This window comes from Notechis scutatus, chromosome 1 (genome assembly GCF_049901735.1).
Source record: "Notechis scutatus isolate UNSWTSFEM ecotype Mainland chromosome 1, rNotScu1.2, whole genome shotgun sequence".
Classification (NCBI taxonomy): Eukaryota; Metazoa; Chordata; class Lepidosauria; order Squamata; family Elapidae; genus Notechis; species Notechis scutatus.
In genome coordinates, this window is record NC_142009.1 from 147,734,833 (window position 1) to 147,762,463 (window position 27,631).

The window sequence follows — 27,631 nt, forward strand, 5'->3', positions numbered from 1 at the left end:
GATGAACTCAGGTATTAATTTATCCATAAGAGACAAAATTACGGGTTTGCTTTTTGATGTTTCTTGTGGCTGATACATGAATTTCAGTGTGTGTGTGTGACAAACGACTTTTTTCAATACATGCTTGAAATAATGTATTTAATTTGTAGCTTCTGCAAAACATTCCCAAGACACCTCACAGAATATCATGGAGTAATCATTATTGTCCACCCATTAGCCCCCTAAGCAAAAGTGCAAAAACAAATTATACACTGAATCTTAAAACACATTTTGTTGATTGGAGAGACATGATAATTTTGTTCAAAGTTGAACTTGCATTTAGCTTCAACATTCCCCCCCCCCCCAAGCAGAGTTGATGCATAATGTGGGGGTTCTTCTGAATTTACAGTTCCTGCTTCAACAGCAAGTGACAGCTGTGGCTGGGAGAGTCTTTGCACAATTATTTCTTGTGCACCAGATGGGGAAACAATTATGTTTGGGGCACTAGACCGGGAAACATTGCTTAAAGCCACTCGTGCCTTGGCCAGCTCTCCACTGGCTATTGCAAGATGCTTTACATGGGGCTGCCACTTGAAGAACATTTGGAAGCTTCAACTAGTCCAGAATGCAGCAGTGTGTGGACAGTACTGGTTGCCCCATGTTATGCCTACCCTGTTTCTCCAACAATACAGCCTCCCCCAATAGGAAGTCCCAGCATGTTTTATAGGCATGAAATGAAATTAAGCCCCTCCCCCCAAATTAAGGCCTATATTAAAACATGCGAAATGGGGGAGAATGGTGGGGGGGGGCTTGCTGTTAGGAAGTACTTTTGTTGCACACCCGGATATGGTGCTGCCTGCGTTGACCCCGATACGAAGTGCCCCACCAATGCCGAGGTCAACATCCAAGCCGTCGCCGCCCGCCCGCCCGAAGATGCAAGGGGAGGAATTAAGTCACCCCCGAAAAGATGACCTAGCCATTTTTTCGGGGCTCAAAAAAAAAATAAGACCCGGCCTTATTATATGAGAAACACGGTATGTAACACTGAAACTTGCACTAGCTCCCAATAGGTTTCCGAGTGCAATTTGTGATGGTTGTCACTTTTGAAGCTACACAGAGCATGGGACCAGGTTCCTTCTGGGACCGCAATTCCTGATAGTTTCTGACCAACAGATTGGGCAGAGTGATCAAATTTCAGATTCAATTGGTGAAGCAGTCTTTTGATGAGCTTTCATAGCATGCCTTCTTTGTCATGGTGCCTGCCTTATGAAACCACCTCCCTCTGAAATATGGGTAGTCCTGACCCAGTTGCTGGCCATCCACAGGGCTGTTAAAGACCAGTCTGTTCCTGCATACACTGGGATCAGGGTATTGATGGAGTTCTGATATACCGTGATTCACTGAAAATAAGACCGGGTCTTATATTATTTTTTACTCCAAAAGACGCATTATGACTTATTTTCCGGTTAGGTCTTATTTGGGGGGAAATACGGTACTAAATCTTGCTGGCTGGCTGGTGATCTTAACTGGGGCTTAATTTTGGGGTAGGGCTTACATTACAAGCATCCTGAAAAATCATTCTAGGGCTTATTTTCTATTTGGGTATTTTCAGGGAAACACGGTAGGTGTAAGTCTCTTTCTTTACTTGTGAGGATTAGTCTAGGGTCTGCAACTGCTATTGATTATTATGCCTGTTTTAAAATAGTTATGGATTGTGATTGTTTTGTTTGCCACTGAGTGTTTTGGTAAATGGGATGACCATGTAAATATGTGAAATCAATAAAAAAAAACCACAAGAGATACATTAATTAAATTTATAAATGATTTGTTTTATATGCACTGAAGCTGCCTTTGTCATAACCTCTAACTGGGCAAAATGATGCATCATAAGGCAACAGTTTTTGAAGCAAGGTACCTCCAATGGGCCAGCTTGTAGCATGTGTCCAAAATCCAGAAATCATCATTCCAGAGGAAATAAAATTTTGAAAAGTTGTGGCTGCTTCAGTGCTACTGGCGGTGGCGGCTGCTACTACTGCTGCAGTCATGTGATCTTCATTTTCAACAGTCCATGACAGTTTCCCAGACAGTCTCACAATGTCTTTACTCCTTCCTCCATCCAGCAGCAGCCACTTACCTGCATGCTGGGAAGGAAGGAAGATTTCCAGTGCTTCCTGCCAGATCCCTACAAGGAAACTCAATGGGGAAACTGGCAGGAAGTTGGAAGTCGTTCCTGCTCCCACTGCTTTTTTGCCCACCCTTGGTTTCTCAGTTTCTCTGTTTAGGTGAGGAAACATCTCTGAAATGATGATTCAGTGTAGCATGGGATGTCTATTGCCTTAAGTAGTGAACAATAGAACACAGAAATTCATGGGATCAATAAAACAGCTATAATTACCACATATATTCTGTTATTTTTATTGCCAAAGTACCAACCATATAGTATATTTCAGATTAACATTAGTGTTTATTGTTAGTATTTATTGTCTTATAGACCATTTTTATATGATATTAGACTGTGTAGAATTGGCAGGTAGCAGCAAAATTGGGCCTGGGTAATAGTTGGGTGGCATACCATCAGGGAATGCCAGGACTGTAGGGTAGATTAATAAATTGAAAACATTCCAGAAGATGACAGTAGCAAACTATTTCTGTATTCCTCCCACAAGAGTTACATGGCTGTATTCATTGGTCTGAATCCAGAAATTAAGCTAGGGAAAACAACCAATGGAAAACAACTGAAGTGAGATGGGTTTTATGGAATTATTGATATATTTTTGCATTACCAATCATTTATAAAATGGGATTTGGGATAAAGTAGATTTTTGCTAAAATTACGTTTACTTCAGCCCACAGCATAAGGCAAAGTAAGTTGTTTGCAGTTTCTTGCTGTTTCAAACATATTCTGAATCGTGTAAGAAATTACATAAGCATAAATTATTAACAGTTTAACCATAGCCCCCGAATGACCAGATAAGCAAATGAACTATCCAGCATATGACTAATAGAAGCTGACTGTAAAATAGCTGTCACTTTGGGTTAGCAGCCGTAGAAGAAGGAAAATTGATGATAGAGGTTAACCCACAAAGGTAGGTAAGGGACAGCAGGCAGATAGAACATATGATAAATAAATGGGTGGACTGTATGCCAGCTGTTTAGTAATTTGAACATTAGATTTCTTTCAAGCATGATGTCCATAATTAATATAAAATTGGTATGTGTTTGGGTCCCAATTTCCATCTGGAGGAGTCTAGGCGGCCTTAAGCTATCTGTATATAGATTGAAGACGTTTCTGAACATGTTCTGCTTGAAGAAATATTAGAAGGCCGGAGAAGAAGCAATGGATGGAAACCAATCAAGGGCAAAACCAACCTAGAACTAAGGAGAAATTTCCGGACAGTTGGAACAATTAATCAGTGGAACGACTTGGCCTTCAGAAGTTGTGGGTGCTCCAACACTGGAGGTTTTTTAAAAAGAGATTGGACAACCACTTGTCTGAAATGGTATATAGAGTGTCCTGCTTCAGCTGGGGGTTGGACTAGAAAACCACCAGGATCACTTCCAACTCTTGTTATTCTGCTCCTTGGACACGTCAGAACTACAGAGTCAGAGGCGCTTGAAAAATGCATGGATGATGCATGCTGAGCCCTATTGCTTAGCTTGTCAGGCTGTACTTGGAGTGCTTACATGAGGCAGACGATGTACAAACAGCATTTTGCAAGACCTGGCGAACCTAATTACCATCTGCCTTCCTCCCTGTGCCTTTTGCAATAGAAATGAAAATGTTCAGGCTGTAGCTTGTTTGAAAAGGGGGGAAAAATATAAATAGTACCGGGAAACTAAATCAAACATGCCCTTGTAAACTATGATAGGTGGAAAGGCCCTTTCTTTCCTTGTGTCACTGACCTTTGACATGCCATTCAGGGATTATTTTACAAGAAAACATAGCCTTGGGAAACTGCCCTCCATCCCAAAAATTATCACAAATATTTCAGCAATGACAGTCAGCTTTCCTGCTTTTACTCTTTCCATTGCAAAATCCTAACCAGCCCCTTTTAATATGTTTCCCAGCTAAAATAGAGCATTTGGGTCTGCCCTGTTTCTATTCCTTTCCTAGGCTTCAGAAGGAAAACTACTCTAATAATCTGGCCAGATATTAGTAGGAACTTTTCTCTGTCTTTATTTCAGCCAAAAGGAAGCTTTATCTTAAAGTAGGAATTCCCTTGTGTATTTCCCACAGAGCCTCTCTTTCTGATTGAAGAGGTGAGAAATAGTTCTTATAACTGTTTTGGCGGTCCTTTCCTATTAAGGGGATGAGATGCCAACTTCCCAAAACGTTCTTTTTGAACAAACTCTTCTCAACTATTTTTTTTTATTCTGACAACACATCGTGTGTTTGTGAGGAATGGATGCTACCTATGTCTCAGAAGACTTTTTAAACCTCTGTGTTTCTGGCCTTCAGAAAATGGAGTTTGCTACAGCAAAAGTTAGCATAGGACCCTGTCACAGATCAGGCAATTCTAGAATAGGTTTTCTTTTATGTTATTGTTAGCCATTCAAGAAATCCAGTGTCATATAGAACAGTGCTATTTGTATTATAAGGTTATGTTACAACAGAATCTTGCAAGTGTAAATGAACTCCTTTCCTTTATCTTGTGGGAACTAGTGGGGATTTTTCTGAGGTGTTCACTCAGGTTACGTTCCTCTCCTGGACTCAGGTTTCTTTTATCTGACTTTATCTTCATAACAGATCTTTTTCCTGTTCTCCAAGGCCATACCTTCTGTCTTCTATGGCTATAGACTTAGACTAATCCATATTATTAGGATCACACCCAGTGGTGGGATTCAAAAAGTTTTACCACCGGTTTGGTGGGTGTGGCTTGGTGGGCGCGCTTTGCGTGCGTGCACATACTTTGCGCACTTTGTGCAGGCACAGAGGCATTCCAACTCACCTCCTGCAAGCCTGCACTCTCCCAGTTGCTTCAGCAGCTCCCTTGCAAAGCAGCTGTGCTTCAGAAGCAGAGGATAAAGGTGAGTGTTCTGACCCAAACCTGGTTCCAAGAAAGCAAACACAAGACAAAGGCAGCAGTATAATCTGTTTAGGTTTCAGCTAAGAATCCTGTTTCTTAAACAGATAAAAGGCTGCTTCCAACTAATTAGCTCCAACAAGAAAGAGCCTTGCCAAGTTTTTGCAAGTCTGACAAAAAACAACAGATAAGAAATAGTTTACAAGACTCTTCAAATACCAACTATAATGTCCACGAGGCTGAGTTTCAAAACGTCTTTGCCTTCAGCAAAGAAGGTTAATTTCACAGCTGGCTTTTATCTTCTTGAGGGAGGGGCCATTACCTTGCAGCCTTACTCCCGAGTCGCCCGTGCTGTTGTAACTGTTATTTCCTCTGAGCAATCCTTCGTGCACGCGCAGTTGGCACAGGCTCCTCAGGAACATCCTCATCGCTGCTGTTAGCCCCACAATCTCTGAAGGCAGCAGTCTACTCCCTAATGGTCCTGGCCCCTCATCTGAGTCCTCGCTCTCCTCAGCCGTCCGCCCCTCCTGCCAGCTAACCACAACAGTGAGTATGAGAGCCCGGGCAGGCAGGTGGGCCCAACAGCAGAGTGGCAGAGAGAACCAGTTTGGTCTCCACTGCTCATCGCTGCTACCGGCTTGGCAGAACCAGGCCAAACCGGTAGAATACCACCACTGATCATAACTATTCATCAATTACACTAACTGGCTTCTCAATGCGTAGAGTTGGAAGGGATCCATTGTCTCATCAAATACAAATCTTTATTCAGGGTTTCAAAGGAAACACTATAGGTGACTGTCCAGCCTTTTTTAAGTCCTCCATCTTCTCAATGAACAATTTGATCTATAGTTGATCTGTCCTTATTGTTGGGAATTGTTTTTTAAAAAATTCAAATATTATGCTACTCGGCCCTATTTGATTATACAGGTAGTCCTTGACTCAACAGTTCATTTAGTAACTGTTTGAAGTTATAATGGCACTGAAAAAAAATGACTTATCACCATTTTTCACACTTATGAAAAAAAAAAAAAAAAAAAAATATAAGTTTTTTGAGTGGGGGGGGGGAGGGAGGGGGGGGGGGGAGGGAGGGGGGGGGGGGGGGGGGGGGGGGGGGGGGAGGGGGGGGGAAATGTTATGGGGTTTTTATTTTTTATATTTAAAAAAAAAAAATAATTTTAAAAAAATATTATTTTTTTAAATTATAAAATATAATAAAAAAAATAAAAAATTTTTATTTATTATTTATTGATTTTGTTTTAGGTTTTTTTTTTGTTATATTTTTTTTAATTAATAAAATAATAAAAAAAAAAAAAAAAAATTAAATAATTTATTTTTTTTTTTTTTTAAAAAAATAAAAAATTTTTTTTTTCCTTTCCAGCAAAACACGAATATTAATCCATGGGTGCAGCATCCTCACGGTCACATAATCAAAATTGAGATCCTTGGCAACTGGTTCATATTATGATGGTTGCAGTGTCCCAGGATCAAGTGATCAGTTTTTGTGATCTTCTGATAAGCAAAGTCAATGGGGAAGCAAGATTCACTTAACAGCCATGTTACTAACTTAACAACTGCAGTGATCCACTTAACAACTGTGGCAAGAAAGGTCGTAAAATGGGGCAAAACTCATTTAACAAACGTCTCAGTTAAAAACAAAAATTTTGGGCTCAATTGTGGTCGTAAGTCGAGGACTACCTGTAGAAGTGACACTGTCACCAATGCATAGTGAGAACGTCTTCTTACTAAAGTCGTTGTCCAATTGGGTATGAGAAGCATTTTTTAATGTTTGAATTTTTACCCTGGAAGCGTTCCACAAGGACCGTTATGTATGTTACCCAGATTTTTTCCCTTTCTGGATTCAGTTTTAATAAGATTTGGTAGCCTTCCAGCATTTAGCAACATGGAAGGAAATAGACACAAATACTAAATGCTGCCAGTTAACTCGTCACTCCATTTGCAGAGTTTAATTATGGTCATATAATGCCCTTATTATATTTAAGAAATATGTTGATGTGCAGAAAAATACATACAAATGGCAAAACTCTTTTCCTTGAAGACTCTTCAGAAAGATGATAAGAATATATATATGTGTGTGTGTGTGTGTGTGTGTGTGTGTGGTGTGTGTGTATACATATATATGCACACCCGCGTGCGTACACACACACACACACACACATATAGAACAGGGATACAAATATATAATAAATGCATCATAACTTTAGCACTTGAAATTAAGATTCTGGTAGGTAAGTCACTCAATTCTGGGTTTAAAACACTTTTTCCTTTGGTTCATGTAGTTGATAGAAAAGAAGGAAGGTCAGGAATCAGTGTAATTGTTGCAGCCTATATATAAAATGGTGAAAAACTTAGAAGCATCATCAGAATGTAATTTAGCACCTAAAACAGCTTTCAGAGAAGGCCTTTTAAAACCAACACAGAACAAATCAATAGCTGGAAGATAAACCTGGATTATGCTGAAAATCATTCAAAATGTTGGAACCTGCCCTTTTGCAGGCTTAAAAAAAAAGCTTCAGAGGAAGATGCATTAGTAGACATTATCAGAAGAGAATAGCATTTCATCTGGAAGTATCTTGAACACTTATGGTTGGAACAATTTTTATATTGTACGAGAGTCATCTATATCTGGTAGTTTTTTAGTACATAGAATATATTTTTCAGATGGATAAAGAGGCAGCTGAGGGGGAGAAAGAGGTTATCATTAATGAACAACTTAGGGTCCCTCTCCCCATAAATACTTCAGTAGAAAAAGTGTTGCTAATAACTCATGAGCAATTGAGGTTTGATATAAGAGAAACTTGTCCTTTAAGCTCCTAGTTTCTCTGGAAGATCTGTTTGCCAAGGGGATAAATGAAGGCCAAGAACTTCTCTCAGTGTCAGGGGGAGCTACATATACCAGATGGCAGTGACAAAAAAAAAAAAAAAGATCTAATAGTATATGAGGACATAGTCTGGTTCATTGGGTTTTTAAAAAGAAAAAAGAAAAAAACATCAGAATAACATCCAATCAGAAACAGCAATGCAATATTCTTCCTTATGTAAAAAAAGATGACATGTTTATGACCTTCCCTCTGTGGACAAACTGCCAATGCACATGACTCAGTGGTGTTTGTTTAGGTAAGAGCTTGATACCTTTGGCTGTGCCTCAGCATTTGAAAATGAACTTTGACAAGCCTAGGAATTTATTTATTTATTTGAACAGTTTGAATGGACGGACACCCAGCTTACAAAATGCAACTCTGGGTGAGTCAAATACGATTCAAAACCAAAGAAATTAAACAATAAACATAAAGGAATGAGAACATCACAATTAAAATAGCAGAAACATGAAACCTAAAACATGACATATTCCGATCCTCTGCCTGTTCTCCAGATGGTTTCCTCCAAAATCCTAACTTAATTCTTCAGGAGAAAACAAACTGGCTAAAGTTTTAGGGAAGGGCAAATGGCTTTTTAGAGTTCACAGGTAGAGTATCTGCATAAGAACAGTCCATGCCAAGGCCATTGTTGTCTCTCCATTCCAACCAGCGACTGAGGTCTCAGTCAAATCATATGCAGACCCTTAGAAACAACATCAGGTTCCCTTTGGAAGCTAGCTGGATCTATCCGGTACCAGGGTAGATTAGATGAATGTTCTTCTCCTTCATTGTGGAAAACAGCTGCAGAGAACTCCAAAGCCAACACTGAGGGATCTGACCACCACTCGGAATTTATGGTTACATTCCCCATGTTATGGTCCTGCTGGTCTTGTCTTATGATGATGATGACAAGGAGGTAAAAGAATCGGGCATCTAGGGATAGTGGTCCCAAAAGAGGGGATTCCAGCAATGTTGAAGCCAGTGATCCTGTTGATCCAGCAAGCCTCAGGATTCCCTGCCTGCACCCACTGACAGCATCTCCAACTCTGAATTTCAGCCGTCTAGTCCTAAACAGAGGCATTTAAAGATACAGCAGCAGAAGACCAAAGTTCACAGATAAGAGGGACTTGCCAAAAAGCAGGCCAGTGGAGAGTAAACAATAATAAATATGCCTCAGCTGTGCATTTGGGTGCAGGCTCAGCTTGTGTTATGTAGTGGCCTTACTCCCTGAGAGAAAACACAGAGAGCTTTTTAAACCTAGCTATGACATGTTTACAATGCTGTGCCATGCTTTGAACTCAGGGTCTTAACTCACTGTGAGAGGTCCTTGATGTCTCTCAGCTTGGTTGTTTTCCTACAGACATTTCATTACCCAAACTAGTTAACATCATCAGTACCCTGATGATGTTCCCTAGTTTGGATAATGAAACATCTGCAAGAAAACTACCAAGTTCAGAGAGCACCAAGCACCTCTCATTTCAATCCTGAGCTACAAATATGCTCATTTATTGCTCCCTAACCGTGTATCTCTTGTCTTGTTCCTTGGATTCATTGCTTGTGAAAAATGAGTTGATTTTTCACTAGTCTCCCGGGACAAGTATGGCAGACCTGGAAATTTAATAGCAGCGTTGAGCAAGAAATTGCTGAACTCCCATCAAAAGGTTTCAGCCAATCTATAGAGAATAAAGAAGATGATCTTGATGGGGATATGTAGTTTTTGTTGTCTAGGCAAAAAGAGCTGAAGCATTTTTAAGAGTCTGAAACAGCCAGATAACATTTGGAAGCAGGTCGGGCAAATATGTCCCTAATTCACAGAACTATATGAAGGAAGAGGGAGAACAACACAATTAGACTTGCAAGATGCTGTTACAATATCCATTCAGTAGCCAATTCTAGCCTTCCTGTGGAGTGGATTTCCTGATCTGATCCATCTAAAAAGTTCAGAAGGTCTCGGCAGGCGCAATGTGTTTTTAATGTGTTAAAATGTGCTTTTAAATGTTACAATTATTAATTGATAAGATACTGTAATCTGTTTTCCATGTACATTGTAGATGTATCACAACTGTGTCTTCCCCTCCCTTTCCCCCCATCTCATCCCAATTTAAATCCTACATTAGTCTATCCACTCCATGCATCTGAGGAAGTGAGCTGCAACTCAAAACTGTTTACGCCTTTTAAAATAATTCCTTAGCTGGAAAATTGCTATAGGTTCCTTCTGACTTTCTGCCATCATAGATTAACACAGATCTCTTCCTACAAGCACTTAAGTACATATGGTAGAAAAATCAATATAGTAGAACAACATACTCAACTGGCAATATCTAACTGATTTGGGTTGATTCCCCCAAATGGAATAGGTTCCCCTAGGACAATGGTGGCTAACCTTTTTGGGCTCCTGTGCCAAAAACTGTGCACGCGCTTGCACGCTCATGCTCGTGTGCCAGCTCTCAGAAGGCAATGCGCGTGCCCCATGCCCCCTACGTATGTGCGCGCAATCCCCACCCAGCCACCCCGCTGCCCCCTTACCTGCACTATGCCTCACAGCTGATTTTTGGCCAGTTTGAGGCCTTTTTCAGCCTCCCAGAGGCTTGAGGAAGGCTTCTGCAGGCTTTGCAGGCCAAAAACTAGGCCCGTTTCATCACTTCTGGTATTTTTGGAAAAACAGGAAGTGACTCAGTGGGCCTAGTTTTCGACCTGCAAAGCCTGCAGAAGCCTTCCTCTAGCCTCTGGAAGCCCCAAAAAGGCCTCAAACCAGCCGAAAATCAGCTGTGAGGTGCACGCATGTGCAGTGAGGTAAGTTTGCCTGCAGCTCATGTTCCGGCACAAATGGCTCTGCGTGCCACCTGTGGCATGCGTGCCATAGGTTCGCCATCACGGCCCTCGGATCTCCAGAGGATAGCTGGACCTGTATAAATACTTGAATGGAAGTCACGAAGACATTCTAGAGGTGTAAAATAGATGTGTATGTAATGGGAAGAAAAGAAAGAGACGGAAGAGCTGCTACCAAGACAACAGTGATCAGATACAAGAGGTCCAGGACCTAACTGAAACTCAAGAAAATATCTCAGACCAAATCCTCCTTAGTTCTCGTGAAAATAAAAGGAGTGGGTGAGAAGCACATTCAGACTTGTAAGATTCTGATACTGTAATATTACAATAAATGTAGTACAGCTAGTCCTCGCAATTCACTGGGCCATTTTGAGCCCAAAATTTATGTTTTTGAGATCATTGTTAAGAGATTCACCCCATTTTACGATATTTCTTGCCACAGTTCTTAAGTGAATCACTGTAGTAGTAATACAGTTTTCAGTGAATCTGGCTTCCCCATTGACTTTGCTTGTCAGAAGATCACAAAAGGTGATCACATGACCCAAAACATTGACGGTTGCAGTTGCCAAGTGCTGGAATTTTAATCACATGACCATGGGGATGCTGCAGTCATCATAAGTGTAAAAAATGGTCATAAGTCACTTTGTCAGTGGTGTTCTATCTTTAAACAGTCACTAAATGAACTATTGTAAATCAAGGACTATGTACTTGTATTGGCTTGCATGTGTTTGGTTTCCTAATATGGTCCCACATACATACATTGTTAGGTTTGTAAAGTGGAGGAATCTTGAAAAATTGCTTGTAGTTGATCATTTTTATTTTATGTTTGGCTCCCAAATTTTAGTTTTTCTTAAATCTCTTTTGTATTACACAATTGTATTAATTGTTGTAGAGAATAGGGGAGATGATCTTGACAGAGATTAGGCGAGATCTCTTCCCAGAGGGATGAGAAAAACATGGTTGAAGTCCAAAAGAAGCAGAAAGCATTTGCAAGTGACTCAGAATCCTTCCTTATTCACATAGGGACAGAATGAGAGGTGGTATTCAGCAGGTTCTGACCAGTTCTGGAAAACCAGTAGCGGAAATTTTGAGTAGTTCGGAGAACTGGCAAATACCACCTCTGACTGGCCCCGCCCCCACCTATTCTCTGCCTCCCAAGTCCCAGCTGATTGGCTGGGTCTTCTTTTGTTGCTCTGCACAGGAGAACGGAGCTGGAAAGTAGGTTAGTGGGGTGAGAAGGGAATGGGATTTTGCAGTAACCTTCCCCTGCCACGCCCACCAAGCCACACCATGCCCACAGAACCAGTAGTAAAAAAATTTGAATCCCACCACTGGACAGAATAAGAAAGAAAGGAGCATAGCACAATTAGACTTGCAAGATTCTCTTTTTATAAATACTCTCAATAAAAGTTGTCTTGGCATTTGTGTGACTTAGTTCTTGGTCTGGTGTATCTAATGAAGCTGGGGATCATGTACTATAGTATGCTTCTGAAAGAAATCAATTCTTTTTTTTTTTAACTGTCCTATTAGACATACAGGTGGTTCTCCATTCACAATCACAATTGAGCCCAGAATTTATGTTGCTAAATGAGACAGTTGAGTGAACTTTGGTCCATTTTACGACCTTTCTTGCCACGTTAAGTGAATCACGTTTGTTAAGTGAATCACAGGTAGCAACCCGGTTGTTAAGTGAATCTGGCTTCCCCATTGACTTTGCTTGTCAAAAGGTCACAAAAGTGGATCACATGACCCCGGGACACTGCAATCGTCATAAGTAGGAGTCAAGTGTCTGAATTTTGATCATGTGACCATGGGACTGCTGGAACAGTTGTAACTGAAAAATAGTCATAAGTCACTTTTTTCAGAGCCATGTAACTTTGGACAGTCAATAAATGAACTGTAGTAAGTCAAGGACTACTTATAGTAAAATATGAAAATCTATATAACATTTTCAGATGGGGATTCTTTAATTTATTTAGTCTTATTAAAAGTGAACAAATTAATGCAACAAAAATACGTTTTAATGAAAAATGATAGCCAATAATAATTGTACCATTTAGAAACTAAATTTAAAGCAAAACATATGGTTTTGTATGTTTGTGTGAATTAATGTTTCTTATTTATGGGGAGATATGAGTTCAGTTTTATTTTTTAAAAACATTCTACTGCAGCAAGTGAAATGATCTCAAGTGATGAGTGGATAGACGTAAGTGCTGGCTTAGGTCAAGTAGATGAGGACACAGAAGAAGGCAGTGTGTGGCTGAAAGTTAGTGTTGTGACTTCCTATTATGGTGTATTATCCTTTGCTTGAGATCAGTTATTAAGGGAACAGATCAACTGTGGCTTCCTAGTTCCTATAATTTATTAGGCTTATGTCAGTTAACACATCAAGTCCAAGTCCAAGGGGACCATTTAAATATATTATTTGACCCTTGCTTAAAGCAACAAAAGCACAATGTTACGTGTAGGTTTTTTGTGTATATCCTGAATCTCCTTCCTATATGCATTCTGTCTCTAATGAGAGGCATGATAGCTCTGTAAAGAACTTCTTCCAAAAAAAAATATGGATGTTAAAACAGGAGTTGTGAAATAGAGGAATTTACAGGCTCTACAGAGCAGATGGCAGGTAGACAGTAAATATAATTGGATAACACATAGAAAAAAAGCTGCATCTCAACACAATAAGAATCATGCTGTATTCTTCAAGAGATCCACTGCTGGGAGATAATGTAAAAATGATGGAAATTGACTTGCGATGTCAACTCAGTGAAATTGAATGGGACACATTTTCAAATGCTTCCCCGTTCAAAGCTGTTCTCCAAATTCTTGAATGCTTAGCTTTGAGAAGCGATTGGCTTCCCAAATGTTGTGATACAGCAGCATTGTCAGCTGGTCTCATTCAACAATTATGCAACTAGAGAAGATTTCAAAAGTACTTGATGGATATACTTGTAGTGTATACTGTATTTATGTGGGGTTAATTCATTGTAATACTTTCGTTTTGAATTAGTGGCATTTAAAGTAGGATTTCTAATCGGTACTGGCAGATTTATCTTCAAAAATGCATTTGGGGGAGGCAGAGGGTAGATTATGGGTGTCCAAACTTTTGGCTTGTCTGAGCGGCATTGAGGGAAGAGGAATTGTCTTGGGCTGCATATAAAATATATAATATAGTTAATGTATATAGATCACATAATGTTAAAAGTTTATGACCTTGTGGGGCCACATTACTAGCTGTCCAGGGCTACGTGCAACCCATGGACACACCTGAGGTAGATAGAGTTATAAAAGTATACTAGTATACTTAATTGGCACCCTCATATTTACCTAGTCTGTTCAAATGGTTTATGTGAATGGTTTATGAGCACACAACAAATTACAGTAGTTTAAATGTACTTCCCTCTAGATACCGTTCTATATGTATATAAGTTGGATACATTTCTATATGTATATGTTATGAGCTAAACAGTTTCTGCTCAAGATTATGTCACATGTTAATTCTGTATCCTTTGTTTTTGTGTAGGATTCTACTAGCGTGACAACGGTTTTTCTCAGAACAGACCCACACGGATTTTTCTTATACTGGACAGATCAAAATAAGGTAAAAATATTCTGAACTGCTTGAATTAGCATTTCACGTTTCTTTTTAATGAGATCCCTTTGTTGATATGATTTAGAGACTTGAATCATTGTTGGTTAGTATGAGACCTCACTTGAGTGCGTTCATCATTTGCACTGGGTTGGCATATATTTTCAGAGGATCACTGAATTCTGACTGTCAGCAGTGCGGATTGCAAATTCTTTTGATTGCTGATACTTAAAGCTGTGGATACTTGGCCAGCCTGTTTAAATACATTGAATTGCAACCCCTTATCACTGCCAGCAAGCATTGCCATTGATTCCAACATCTCTAGAAAAGGGTTAAGTTAGAGAAATTTAGCCACAAGTGAAAGACATATCCACCAAGGGGGGCATTTTGCAATTTATGAACTGTAGAAACAAGTTTGAAATACGATATACGATATACTGAGGAAGGATGCACTCACTCACTCAGTATATCTTCACATATAATCTTGTGCTTCCTAGGGTTTTGTGCTTCCTGTTGATTTAGAAGAAACCAAGTATCTTGAAAGAATGGCATCACATAAAATTCTTGAAATAATTATTTGTGGGATCATAGATATGTAAAATGCCCTATTATGTAAAGATCAGATGAGTATTTTTCTCTTTAGTTAATAGATTTAGAAATATTTACCAGGGTGTATCTTTTAAGGCTCTGTTTGGCAAAACAAAAACAGATTAGTTGTTTGAAAGACTTGTTTAGCAATAGGACACTTATTTACAGTCAGTGTTGGCAGCTACTGAAGGATTAGTTACAAAAAGTTTCATGGGAAGAATCTGTACTAAATTCCAGCATTTGCCTTCCAGTTACTAGAAAATGATTAGAAAAAAAGAAACAGGAAAGTTTATGTAAATCTTCTATGATGATAAGATTTATCTATATATTTATCTAAATTCTATGATGAGTAGTATACTAAGAGGGAATAAGCAAATTTCCAGTTGTGCTCTTGTTTTTTATACTCTCAAAGAACACAAGCCAACTTTATATTTTTGAGTTTACAAAAGCATTTTGGTAGAGTAGCTATCATTTCTGAATTTATAATTTAGATATTGAGGTGAAGTTCTACATAAGTTTATGACAGTGGTGGGATTCAATTTTTTTTGCTACCGGTTCTGTGGGCGTGGCTTGATGGGTATGGTGTGACTTGGTGGGTGTGGTTTGGTAGGTGTGGCAGGGGAAGGATACTGCAAAATCTCATTCCCTCCCCACCCCACTAACCTGCTTTCCAGCTCTGTTCTCCTGTGCAGGGCAACAAAAGAAGACCCAGCCAATCAGCTGGGACTCGGGAGGCAGAGAATAGATGGGGGTGGGGCCAGTCAGAGGTGGTATTCGCCGGTTCTCCGAACTACTCAAAATTTCCACTACTGGTTCTCCAGAACTGGTCATAACCTGCTGAATACCACCTCTGGTTTATGATCTTTGAGAATCCAATAGCAGCCATTTGCTTCATTTGTTATACTCTTAATGGCCTTTTTGATCATTTGAAGGACTACAGCATAAACATAGCAAGCTAATGTCTTACTCAAAGTTCCTGTTTTATTTAAATATAAACACAGAAAAGTCCAGGGGATGGTTTACATTGGAGCAGAGACACTAATAAAAAAAAGGTTTAAAATTCATCTAAATTGTGTACCTGACTTAAATTGCTTAAGATTTTAAAACGTACCTATTTTGTTTAGATTTAATATGTAGAGTAGAAGTATTTTCTGGAGTGACCACAATCCTAGCAGTGAATAAAACTGCCACAAATGTCAGTGGTAAAATACAGATCCCTTGAAGCTTTATTTAGGTAAAAATAGAACATCAGAAGATCAAATATTCATTTCACATATTGTAGTTTGGGCATAAATCCTTATACACAGACATGAATTTTTTTTTTAGACAGACTTGCACAAGGCTGGTGGTATGAAAACGATGATTAACATACCGAGAAAGAGGATTATTCTGAGTGCAGTTTTTTTTTAAATTTGTTTGTTTGTATCCCACCTTTATTATTTTTACAATAACCAAAGGTAGTTAACATAGCCAACACGCCTTTCTCCCAGGGGTGAAATTCAACCACCTTGGCCCACCAAGATGGAGAGGTGGTAGGGACGATTTGAATCGGTAAAAAATCGCCCCAGTTGCTATTATACCAAGCCACGCCCACGCCCAAAGAGCCGGCAAAATGTTGACTTTCACCCCTGCTTTCTCCTCCTATTTTTCCCTACAACAACAGCAATCCTATGAGCAGGGATTCTCCCGGTTCGGGCAAACCCCTAGTTCTGATCATCAGCTGGTTCAGAACCGGTTCGCTCCGACGAGCATGTGGGCCCGCCCACCCGCCCCTCCTCTTTCCTGTGCTTTATTTTGTTTTTTTAGAGCACAGCTGATTCACGCGTCAGTGAGGTGTGCCGCGCCTCAGGTGTTTTATTCAAGGGTCTGCAGTAGAAGGTAAGTATTAGAGCTGAAAATGGGCTTTTTTAAACACAGAGCGCGTGGCTCACCGAACCAGTTGTTACACCAGTTGAATCGCACCACTGCCTATGAGGTGAGTTGGACTGAGAGGTAGTGACTGGCCCAAGGTTGCCAGCTGGCTTTCATGGCTGAGGCGGGATTAGAATGTATGGTCTCCTGGTTTTTAGCCTGGTGCTTTAACCACTAGATTAAACTGGGTCGTTTTATTACTAGACTTTTATTAGTATTGTCATGATAGCACATTTTGGGGTGTTTATGATTTCTTGGCCAAACCATGATTGAGTTTTGCCCCAGGCTTTACATGGGTCTTTTTTTTTTTTTTTGGACACATGACCATGTGGCAAGAAGAAAAACAAGAAGCTTGGAGTCAAATAATTCAGTTGCCATTTTTTTTTCATAGCTATTTCAACCTCAAGTTGCTTATGGGTGGGCAAGACTCAGAAATGATTAAGTGGCAAGATGATTTGATTAACTGTGAGTCTGTTAGGGAAGTCATATTGATTGATCAATGAAAGTGCATATTAATAGAGAAGTCTGCAAGGAAGTGCTCTGAGTGTTGTATTTTATTGCTAGAGAAAAAAGTTAAGAGTGGTATTTTCTTCTAATTTCTTCTAATAGGCTACCACTAGATGAGCTGGAAAAAAATGTACATTGAAAAATGTCTCTGTTTTACATATGATGTTTTGTTTATCTGTAGGTGTTTGTTCAGATAATCCTTGACTTACAACAGTTTATTTAGTGACCACTCAACAGCACTGAAAAAAAAAAGACTTATGACCATTTCCCCAAAAGTCACATGATCAAAATTGAGACCCTTGGCAACTGGCTCATATTTATGACGGTTGCATTATCCTGGGGTCATGTGGTCCCCTTTTGCCACCTCCTGACAAGTCAGTGGGGAAGCCAGATTCATTTAGCAACCATGTTACTAACTTAAACAACTGTGGCAAGAAAAATAGGGCAAAACTCACTTAACAAATGTCTCGCTTAGCAACAAAAATGTTGGGCTCAATTGTGCTCATAAGTCGAGGACTACTTGTAGTCAGTAGACTGATTCACCAAGCGATAAAAGAAATTGCAACTTTTCTTGCAGTTGAGGAGTCTTTCCCTTGTCCCCTCACTAGAGTGTAATTTAGATGTTCTCACGGTATAAGTTCTTGGGACTGTTAATTTGCTCTAGTTCTATTTTGGTGTGGCCCAAGAATATTCAAAATGACTGGAAGCGAATGCATAGTATAATATCTTGAAATGAGGACCCAGATTGTTGGGGGCAATATGCTGACTATGTAAACCACTTAGAGAAAAAAAGCACTATAAAGTGGTAGTGTAAAGCACTATAAAGCGGTACAGTAAAAGTACTCCTTGCACATACATGCTAGTCGTTTCCAGCTGAAGAGCCAGCGCTGTCCAAAGACGTCTCCGTGGTCATGTGGCCAGCATGACTAAACACTGAAGGCGCTCGGAACGCTGTTACCTTCCCATCAAAGTGGTTCCTATTTTTCTACTTGCATTTTTACATGCTTTCGAACTGTTAGGTTGGCAGAAGCTGGAACAAGTAATAGGAGCTTAGTCTATTATGCGACGCGAGGGATTTGAACCGCCAAACTGCCGACTTTTCTGATTGACAAGCTCAGCATCTTGGCCACTGAGCCACAGCGTCCCTTTTTGTGAAGCGGTATATAAGTCTAAATGCTAAATGATGAAATGGTGGAAACATTAAATAAAATGCACACAAACTATACTGTATGAGGCAAACCTCTATATAGCATTCATCAGCAATATCAACTTGTTTCTAAATAAATGAAGCATTTATTTTCATAATTTGGCTATTAGCAGTTTTTACCTTTAGTAATTGGGGCATTTATAATTTTCTGAGGCAGCACAACTAGGAATGCTGATTATGTCAGGAGGGGAAGGGAAAGTGGAATTTCCATAAAAGCTATGATGATAGTGCTCCTTAGAGCACATGCCATTCTTTAGCATCCAGAATCCTTTGGAAGAACCCCACCTATCGATACTTTATTACTTAAAGGGAATCTTGGACAATAAAAATATAGCTATCAGGGGGACTTCCGGTTTGCAACCTTTCGGCGGCGGCAGGGATTTGCGACCGCGCGATCCCTGCTGCGTTCACTGCCAAGGTTCCCCCGATCCATTTGGATCTGGGGGATATAGCTGCCCCGCAGAGGCAGCTGAAGACAGGGGGGATCCGGCAAGGGGTTTGGGGGTGTCGCAAACCCCCTCCCCAGCCGGCTAAACCCCCTTTTCCCGAGCCGGAGGAACGGTGGTCAGCAATGGCCGCCACGAAGAAAGCTGCAGCCGGACAAGCAGGTGCAGGAGGGAGGAAGCTGAAAGAAAAGTTAAAGTTGCTTCTAACCGGGACAAGACGGGAGAAAGTGACCTGGAATCTTGAAGGCTGCTAAGTATATATTGTTCCCTGTGAGAGTTTTAAGGTGCGAATATTCTAAAGGGGAAAGTTTTTTCTTTGTTCTACTCTCCTTCCTAAAGTGACAGTGGAAAAAAAAAACACCTTTTTGGCTGTGAGTGGTAAGGGAGAGTGAAAAAAAGAATTAGAGCAAAATTTGAAAATAAGGAGAAGATTGCCTAGAATTACAAAGGGTTTAAAAACTTCCAAAAAATATATTTGAAAAGGATTTGTGATTACTTTAACCCCAGAAAGAGAAAGTGAAGAAGAAGAAGGTATCTAAAAGAAATAGTCTGTTTGGATTGTTTGGTGACTTTGGAACCTTTGGAAATTACTTCTGATTAAATCATCTGGGTGGTTGGAAAAACTTTTTCTCTACACAATGGCATCATCTATGGATGAATTGGAACTTATATATCAAAAATTTGAAAGAGAAAAACAAGGAGGGGAAGATGGTCTTGGCACTATTTTTCAATACTTAGAAATGGCGGTTTATACTTATGTGAAGCAGAATGAGGATGATGGGGACAAAGAAGAAGGAGAAGCCATCTTTGATGAACAAATGACTTTGACTGGAGAAGAGAAAAAGCAAGAGAAAAAGGGAAAAAGGTCTTTAAGATCTGGAAAAATAGCCCAAAAAGAGAAGAATAAGGTGAAAAGGGGACATTATGTTAAGAAACAACAGAAAGGGGGAAAGCAGAATAAAAGGGAGGTGGAGAGACAAGGGGTTAAAGAGGACAAGGAGAAGAAGAAACAAGAAAGAAAGGAAGGGATGAGAAGTCCTAATGGTGGGGAGCAAGATGTTAAGAAGCAAATTTTTTTTAGAGCTAATGGATAAGCTTTATGGTTAAAGGGATTCTAGAAAGGTACATAAGACTGCATTTTTATACTTGTATTTAGAAGTAAACATAGAAAATTAGAAACAATATGTAACCTAAAATGTGATAAAATATTTAACATAAATTAGTGAAATTTTTGGTTAAGAAAAGGGAGTACTGTAACGAAACATGATTCAAGATTGTGATGTGGGTGGTGGTGGGGTAATAATCTTTGAAAAGCATAAGTGTTCCCACAAAGGTATGATATTTAATCGAAATGGATAAAATGTTTAAGATATAAATGATTGTTAATATTAATGATTAGAATATGGTATACTAGCGAAATTTCTTGTGAAATGAGAATTGAAGTAGAAGAAGGAGGTACTTTTTAATGAAATAATGAGCTATAATATATGATGAGGGATATAATATATAACTATGGAAAATAGGGCTCCCATAAAAGTATGTGATTTAATTGAAAAGTAATGAGTTAAATGTTTAAGATATGAATGAATATTAATACTAATGAATAGATTTGTATTATTTTTGATAATATAATATAATTTTAGAATGTACCAGACAGAATCCCAATATATGTCATGTGTTTTATATTAAGTATTATAAATGTAGGGGAAAGAGATAAAGGCATCATACTCCATATAGTGTACAGGAGAAGTTTTTTCTTTTTTTTAAAGAAGGAAAATAAAGGGCTGGCTGGAATAGAACAGACAAAGAATAATAAATATTATGATATGAATTGAGAGGAGATAAATAAAATAAAATAAAATTGAGAAAATTTAAAGGAGAGGAGAAGACATATAGAAAACTGAAAATGTTAATAAGATATGAAATGGTATGTAAAATGAATATGAATTTGAATTTGTGTCTGTACCAAGAGTTTTAACCCGGGACTAAGCAACTTTCAGATAAGAGATTTTTTATGCTTTTATGTTTTGTTTTATGTGTATCTATGTATTGTTTGTCTTGAAAATAAAACTTGTTTTAAATAAACTTAAGAAAAAATATATATATATATATATATATAGCTATCAGGAGGAGTGATGCTGTGATACTCCCCAGTTAATTCTGGTGAGTGATTTTTGTCATCTCTGAGAACCAAAGGTTTCAAAAGTTACCTTTCAGGTCAGCCTGATTCCCTTCTATTAAAGAAAAATAGCATAGTTATAATGCCTTCTCTAGTTATTATTTGAATAGGCAGTCTTAGCACATGTAATCTAATTTTATCCAAAGTAAATAATCACACATTTTATAAAAATAAATTCAGGTTATATTGTACTGGCTTTTTATTAAAAAAAAAGCATATTTTCAACACTGTTATATGTAGGAGGAATTTTATTTTTAAGAATAGCAGTGCATACAGGTGAGAAATTAAGTTGTACATTGGGTTTGCACTTTCTGAGTCTTCTGATATATCTTTCTGGCTCAAAACAAGGAAATATCAAAATGCAATGACAATGTTTGTTTTGGGTGAAAAGTCACCCAGGAACATACTGAAGTGCCAATAACTTTTTATAGGACTATATTGTATACACAGACAAGAGATATTGAATGAGTAAATATATACAAAGAAAACACAAAGAAGATTGAAGATATTTTTTTAATAGTAATATTTGGAAGCAGTGGCAAAAAAGAGTATACCCTGTATTTGGCTGATATAAAGGCTGGTAGGTCAAATGGAGCTACTTCCTATCTACTTGAGAGTCTCCTGTGAGACTCCCAGACATCCAACACTTATAATCTTAATGAGGATATTGGAGCTACCGAGAGCCATCAAAACGGTGGTGGAGCTAGGACATTGCCATTGTTACAGTGCCTTCATTTTGAAATGCTTGAGTGTTCCATTCTGTATTCAAAGAACCATGGTGGAATTGGTACCATTATTTCCATTTGGGTGGAAATACTTAGGATGAAACTCTAGGTAAATATAAAAAGAAAAGATGCTATTGCTATCATATTCTGGAGGACAACATGAACAAAGCAAACCATGCTGCATGGCCATCCTTGGAAACAAAAAAGAAAGCTTTTTGCAACAATTCAAAGATAATGAACAGATATGGGAATCGGCCTCAAGCAACAAGCTTCAGATACTAAGGGACAGAATTAAATGCATGAAATGCACGTGATATTTGCTAGTGTTATGTAATGTATTCTGTAATACTAGAGTGTGGGGGTCTTCATTTGAAAACACACATATTTAGACCCTTATTTAGCAAATTCACACACATACAGCATGTATTCCATCCTTTTTGCATATCACCCAGTGATAGAATAAAGAAAATACAGGATTACATACAAGGGAAATAGGAAGAATGTCTATCAGCCGAAGTGAGTCTTGTTCCCTTCAAACACTTGAATTTAGGTCTTCCTTGTCCACAACTGAGCCCAACATTTCTGTTGTTAATGAGACAGTCAAGTGATTTTTGCCCCATTTTATGACCTTTCTTGCCATAGTTATTAAGTGAATCACTGTAGTTCTGAATTAGTAACATGGTTTTTACTTGAATCTTGCTTCCCCATTGACTTTGCTTGTCAGATGGTTGCAAAAGATGATTACATGACCTCAGGACACTGCAACTGTCATAAATATGAGTCAGTTGCTAAGCATCTGAATTTTGATTGCATGACCAAAGGTTCATGTTACGTAAATGTGTAGGGACACAGAGCCTGGCCCATCTGCTGGTATGTCGGCTATTACTAGAAACATATACCAATAATGACTTATTTTTGGCCAATGACAGAGCCAAGAAGGTGGCTTCATTCTGGCAGTTTAAAGTTTGATCTAGACATGGAAGAAGAAATAGGTGACATGACACAGAGATGCTGCAATGGTCATAAGTGCGAAAAATGGTCATAATGTCCCTTTTTTCAGTGCCGTAACTTCAAATGGTCACTAAATGAAGTATTGTAAATTGAGGACTATCTGTACAGAGGATAAGCACATCCTCTGGATTATCAGGATGAAGATCTACAGGAAAGAGTTGGCAAAAATATCTCTGTATGAAGAGTACTTTTCTAAAACTGTGTGGCATTTTAGCTCTAATATATTGTTAGAACTTTTAGATTAAAAAGATGTAATTATCATCAGTCATACGTGGATGTGTCTTAGGAGAGCAAAAAGCTGCATGAATAATTTAAATATCTGTAGAATCCTAGGTAAAATTGTTTTTTATGCACATTGCACACATTTTATACTTTTTCTGTTTTCTCTCTTTTTTAAGAAGACGTTTCCTTCCGCAGTGTTGTTGGTTAGTTCTTAATGCTAAATGGGACAAGTATCCCCAAGGCCTCAATACTGGTTTTTTTTTAAATGTCTCCTGACTAAAGGGGAAGAGAGGGGAGCCAGGAAAACCTTGTATACAATGTTTAATTCTGTGGACAATCAGTCTATTCAGAGAGAGAAAGGAGTTTGGGAATGCAGCAACACAAGAGGTTTTCCCAATTGGGTTAAAATAAATAATGGCCACTTTCACTCTATTTTGTTGCACAAGTATCATTCAACATTTTGTAAGTAACTTTGGAAAAGGCAAATTAATAAGTTTAACCCTATCTATTTAGTTCATCGGTCTGCTGCTGAAATCTACCACTGGATTACAGTATTTGTACTGCTTATATCTCCAAATATAGGGATGTGGTGGCTCAGTGGCTAAGACGCTGAGCTTGTCGATCAGAAAGGTCGGCAGTTTGGCGGTTCGAATCCCTAGTGCCGCATAACGGAGTGAGCTCCTGTTACTTGTCCCAGCTTCTGCCAGCCTAGCAGTTCGAAAGCATGTAAAAATAAAAGTGGAAAAATCGAGTCCACTTTGGTGGGAAGGTAACAGCGTTCCGTGCACCTTCGGCATTTAGTCATGCCGGCCACATGACCATGGAAACATCATCGGACAGTGCTGGCTCTTTGGCTTTTTAATGGAGATGAGCACTGCCCCCTAGAGCCGGAAACGACTAGCATGTATGTGCAAGGGGAGCCTTTACCTTTACCTTTATCCCCAAAAATCAGTAAGTGAGATTTTGGGGCAAAGCATTTTTCTTCCAAGGATTCTATGCTATAAAAGTTATCCCTTCTTAGAAACCATTTACATCAGTTTAGCAAAAGCACTTAAACTTATATACCGCTTCACAGTGCTTTAAGCCTTCTCTAAGCAGTTTACAGAGTCAGCATATTGCCAGCAACAATCTGGGTCCTCATTTTACAGCACTGAGAAAGGTGGAAAGCTGAGTCAACCCTGAGGTGGTCAAGACTGAAGGAATCGAACTCCTGGCAGTGTGAGCAGAGTTAGCCTGCAATACTGCATTCTAACCACTGCGCCACCACGACTCAATTTATTTGGAAGAAGGCTGTGAAGATGATCTGAAGATATTGATAATTTTATTGGGAAGGAGACAACATTTTGGATTGCTTTGTATTGGCCTCAGAATAAGATTGGGAATCCTTTGAAATCATAAAATATGGAATAGGATTGCATTACAGCATACTTATTTCAAAAGACCTTAATATTTGAATGCCGTGGCATGGTTCTTTTATAGATGAAATGAGACCTAGAGGCTGTGGAGAAGATGCATTTGCGCTATGAGAAAATAATGTAGGTCTTTGACTTCAGGACTACAAGTCAAGGAGCTTGACAATGCACAAATGGTTCGTCCTGAAAGAAACTGCTTTATTGATGGAAATCCTCATACATATGTGAAGTGATACATTGCAATTATAATCTGCCAGAAGATGATTTTGCTTGCAGCTCTTTGCTATGCAAAAATTGCCATGACCTAGTACTCACTACAGGAACATGGCAGGTTAGATTACATTTTATTTATAACTGGTCACCCAGAAACATTTATGACTCAATTTCTAAAAATGTATCATAATGAGGCTGTATTCACAATAAGCAGCTGCAGACTTGACAGTAACTAACTCACAGAAGTTTTGGTTTCCACAGTGGGCATATTACTCCTGGAAACATAGCCATTCATTTTAATAAATAAATGCAAACCATTTTTAAATAAATGTTTGCTCAGGGATATTTTTATGTTGCAGATAGGTCTGGTTAGTACTTCCTTTGATGTAGTTCACAATATGAATTAATTCTGTATTCAGGTTGAAATAAAGGGTGAACGGTGTCTTTTGTTGGATGAGTAAGTAATGCAATTTTTCCATAGTGCTAGTACCTCCAAATTGGAGCGGTTTCTTATTAGCAAAGACATTTACAGGTAATTGCAAATTGAGATGATTGATTGATTGAGATGGTAATAAATACAAGCAGTTCTTGCTTAATAACTAGTTATTCAGTAACTGTTTGGTTCCCAAAGTTACGGCTGCTGCAGCACACCCAAGGTTACAAAATCAAAGTGTAGATGCTTGGCAGGCCACCAGCACTTATGACTGCTGGAATATTACAGTTCCTCCTACCAGCTGTCTCCTGCCCCATCTCTGCCCTTTTGGCTACCTTCCACAGTGACACTCCATGGTAATGTTTTCAGTGCTGGAGCGGAAGTAGAGGCCTGTGTTTTTCAGCAGTCTCAGCTGGCCACTGCCATCCTTGTGCTATTGTACGGCCAGCCAGCTCACTGCCATAGTGCAAAGCCCAAGCTGCCCCCTGCCATCTTCTGCTTTGCAAGACGTTGCCCCCCCAGCTGACCGTTGTCATCTTCTTCTTCCCACTCATGATGAAATGTGCCCAGCAATGTCCTATGCAAGGCAGTTGCTGGCCATGTCAGGTCTTCCTGAGTCCATACATGCGCTTCTCCAAATCGTGCACTGCCTTCTCGCAATGCATTGGAAGGCGTCATGAGACAGCTGCCCTTGTCCCTCTCTAAATCATGTGCATGCTTCTCCAAATGCATCGTAAGAGGAAACCTTTCCCTTCAACTTAATCAATTTAGGACTAAAGGTTGATTGGCAGTTAATGATCTTACTTTATATTTGTGAAATATAAATAAATGCTCTGACCTGCCTTTCAACTTTTTGTATATTTTCCACCAGATCGCCTATGGCATTAACTACTTGTCAGCGTTCCAGCAAACCTCCATTCCAATCAATAACTCCGAGACAAGCATCATCTCAAAAGTACCTTTATTAGAATAGCACCTAGCATATCTGTGAAATCTCGGAGCTAAATTCCCCGGAACTTTCCACAATGTCCCATCCTACAACCCATCCTCTTTTCCGTCATCATCACATCACATGAACCAATCCCAAAGTAAGATCCTTTTTGTTCCTGCGCCACACTTCATGACCTTGAACTAACAAAAGAATTCTATTTTGTCTACTTAGAGCTTCTCAATTGTAATCAAACCCACCCCCTTTCTCAAGCTATGTAGCAGCGTTGAATAAGGTTTCCAAAGCTGACACTATTTCTATGATGAGTAATTACTGCAGGAATTACTACTACTAATATTAATATTAAAGTAATGTTTTAGAATTATAGTCTGATTGATTATGTGCCAGCAAATTGTTGACTCTTACTGGCCACATAGATTTTTCTCCAGGAGGATCTGCTCCCAACTTGGTCCTTCAGGTCTTCCAACAATTCACCCATCGACAGTATAATTGAGTCTACCCACCTTGCCTCTGGTTGTTGTTTTCCCTCCCTCTTTCCTTTCACCTTTCCCAGCAATATTCATTTCTTGGGAGAGCTAAGACTTTGCAAAATGTGTCTTAGGTGTAATACTTTGAACCTGTTCATTTGTGCCTCAAGTGAGAACTCTGGATTGATTTATTCGATGATGCAACTTTTTTTCTTGCCTATCCATGCATTCTTTTAGCATTAATGGATGTAATCTATTAACTTTGTAGATTAATGTAATGTACAAAATCAACTGTAACCAGTGTAACCAATTCCACATGGGACAAGCATCACTCCAATTAAAAACCAGGATCCATGAACACCGGCTGGCAGTCAAGCACCATGATCACAAATCTTTAATCTCTACTCACACCGACACCAAACAGCACCAGTTCAGTTGGAGCAATGCGAAAATCATTGGCCACATTACCGCCTACCACACTCATGAGTTTATTGAAGCCTGGCACTCCACAAGCAATTCCATCAAAAGACACATTGACCTATAACTAGCCTATGAACTGCTCAATATCCAAATCAACCAACAGCCAACCAAAGACAGCACCAACTCTCAACTAATCCACGCAGTCCCCCCCCACTGGCAGTTCACCTCCCAGTGACCCTGACCTGAGGTAATCTCACAAGATGACTCACAAGATGACTCACAGCTGACCTATCACAAGACCCTCACTTGACACTTTCACACCTGAAGCCCTTATAAACAGAAAAACACTGACACTGACATCCCGTGAACTCTTCTGAAGATGTTTACCTAGTCAGGTAATGAAACATTCAGAAATCAACCCACAAGCTTGGAGAACAAACCTTTACCCTCATTAATAGAAGTATATAAAAACATTGTTTATTATACTAAAACTAGTAAAATGGCATATCATTTTTAGTGATACAAATTGCACAAAGAAAAGTATGTTTTTGATCACCGGTGCTAATGATTAAAGCATAACTAAAACAGAAGAAAGAATCTTGAGAAGTGAATGAGGTTTAGCTATTGGATCCCTGTAGTAATAG

General features: G+C 39.1%; 1 protein-coding gene across 4 annotated transcripts in view; it reads left to right on the forward strand.

The window, feature by feature from the left end:
- The window catches only part of PLCB1 (phospholipase C beta 1), a 486,583-nt gene that overhangs the window by 24,533 nt on the left and 434,419 nt on the right, over positions 1-27,631 (forward strand). For 3 of the 4 annotated variants that reach the window (XM_026668521.2, XM_026668520.2, XM_087948394.1), the window contains exon 2: positions 14,232-14,309. In XM_026668521.2, coding sequence (XP_026524306.1) covers positions 14,232-14,309 — 78 coding nt within the window. Of the gene's footprint in view, positions 1-3,004; positions 3,066-14,231; positions 14,310-27,631 lie in introns of those variants that run through there. The other variant, XM_087948391.1, reaches the window with a different exon arrangement.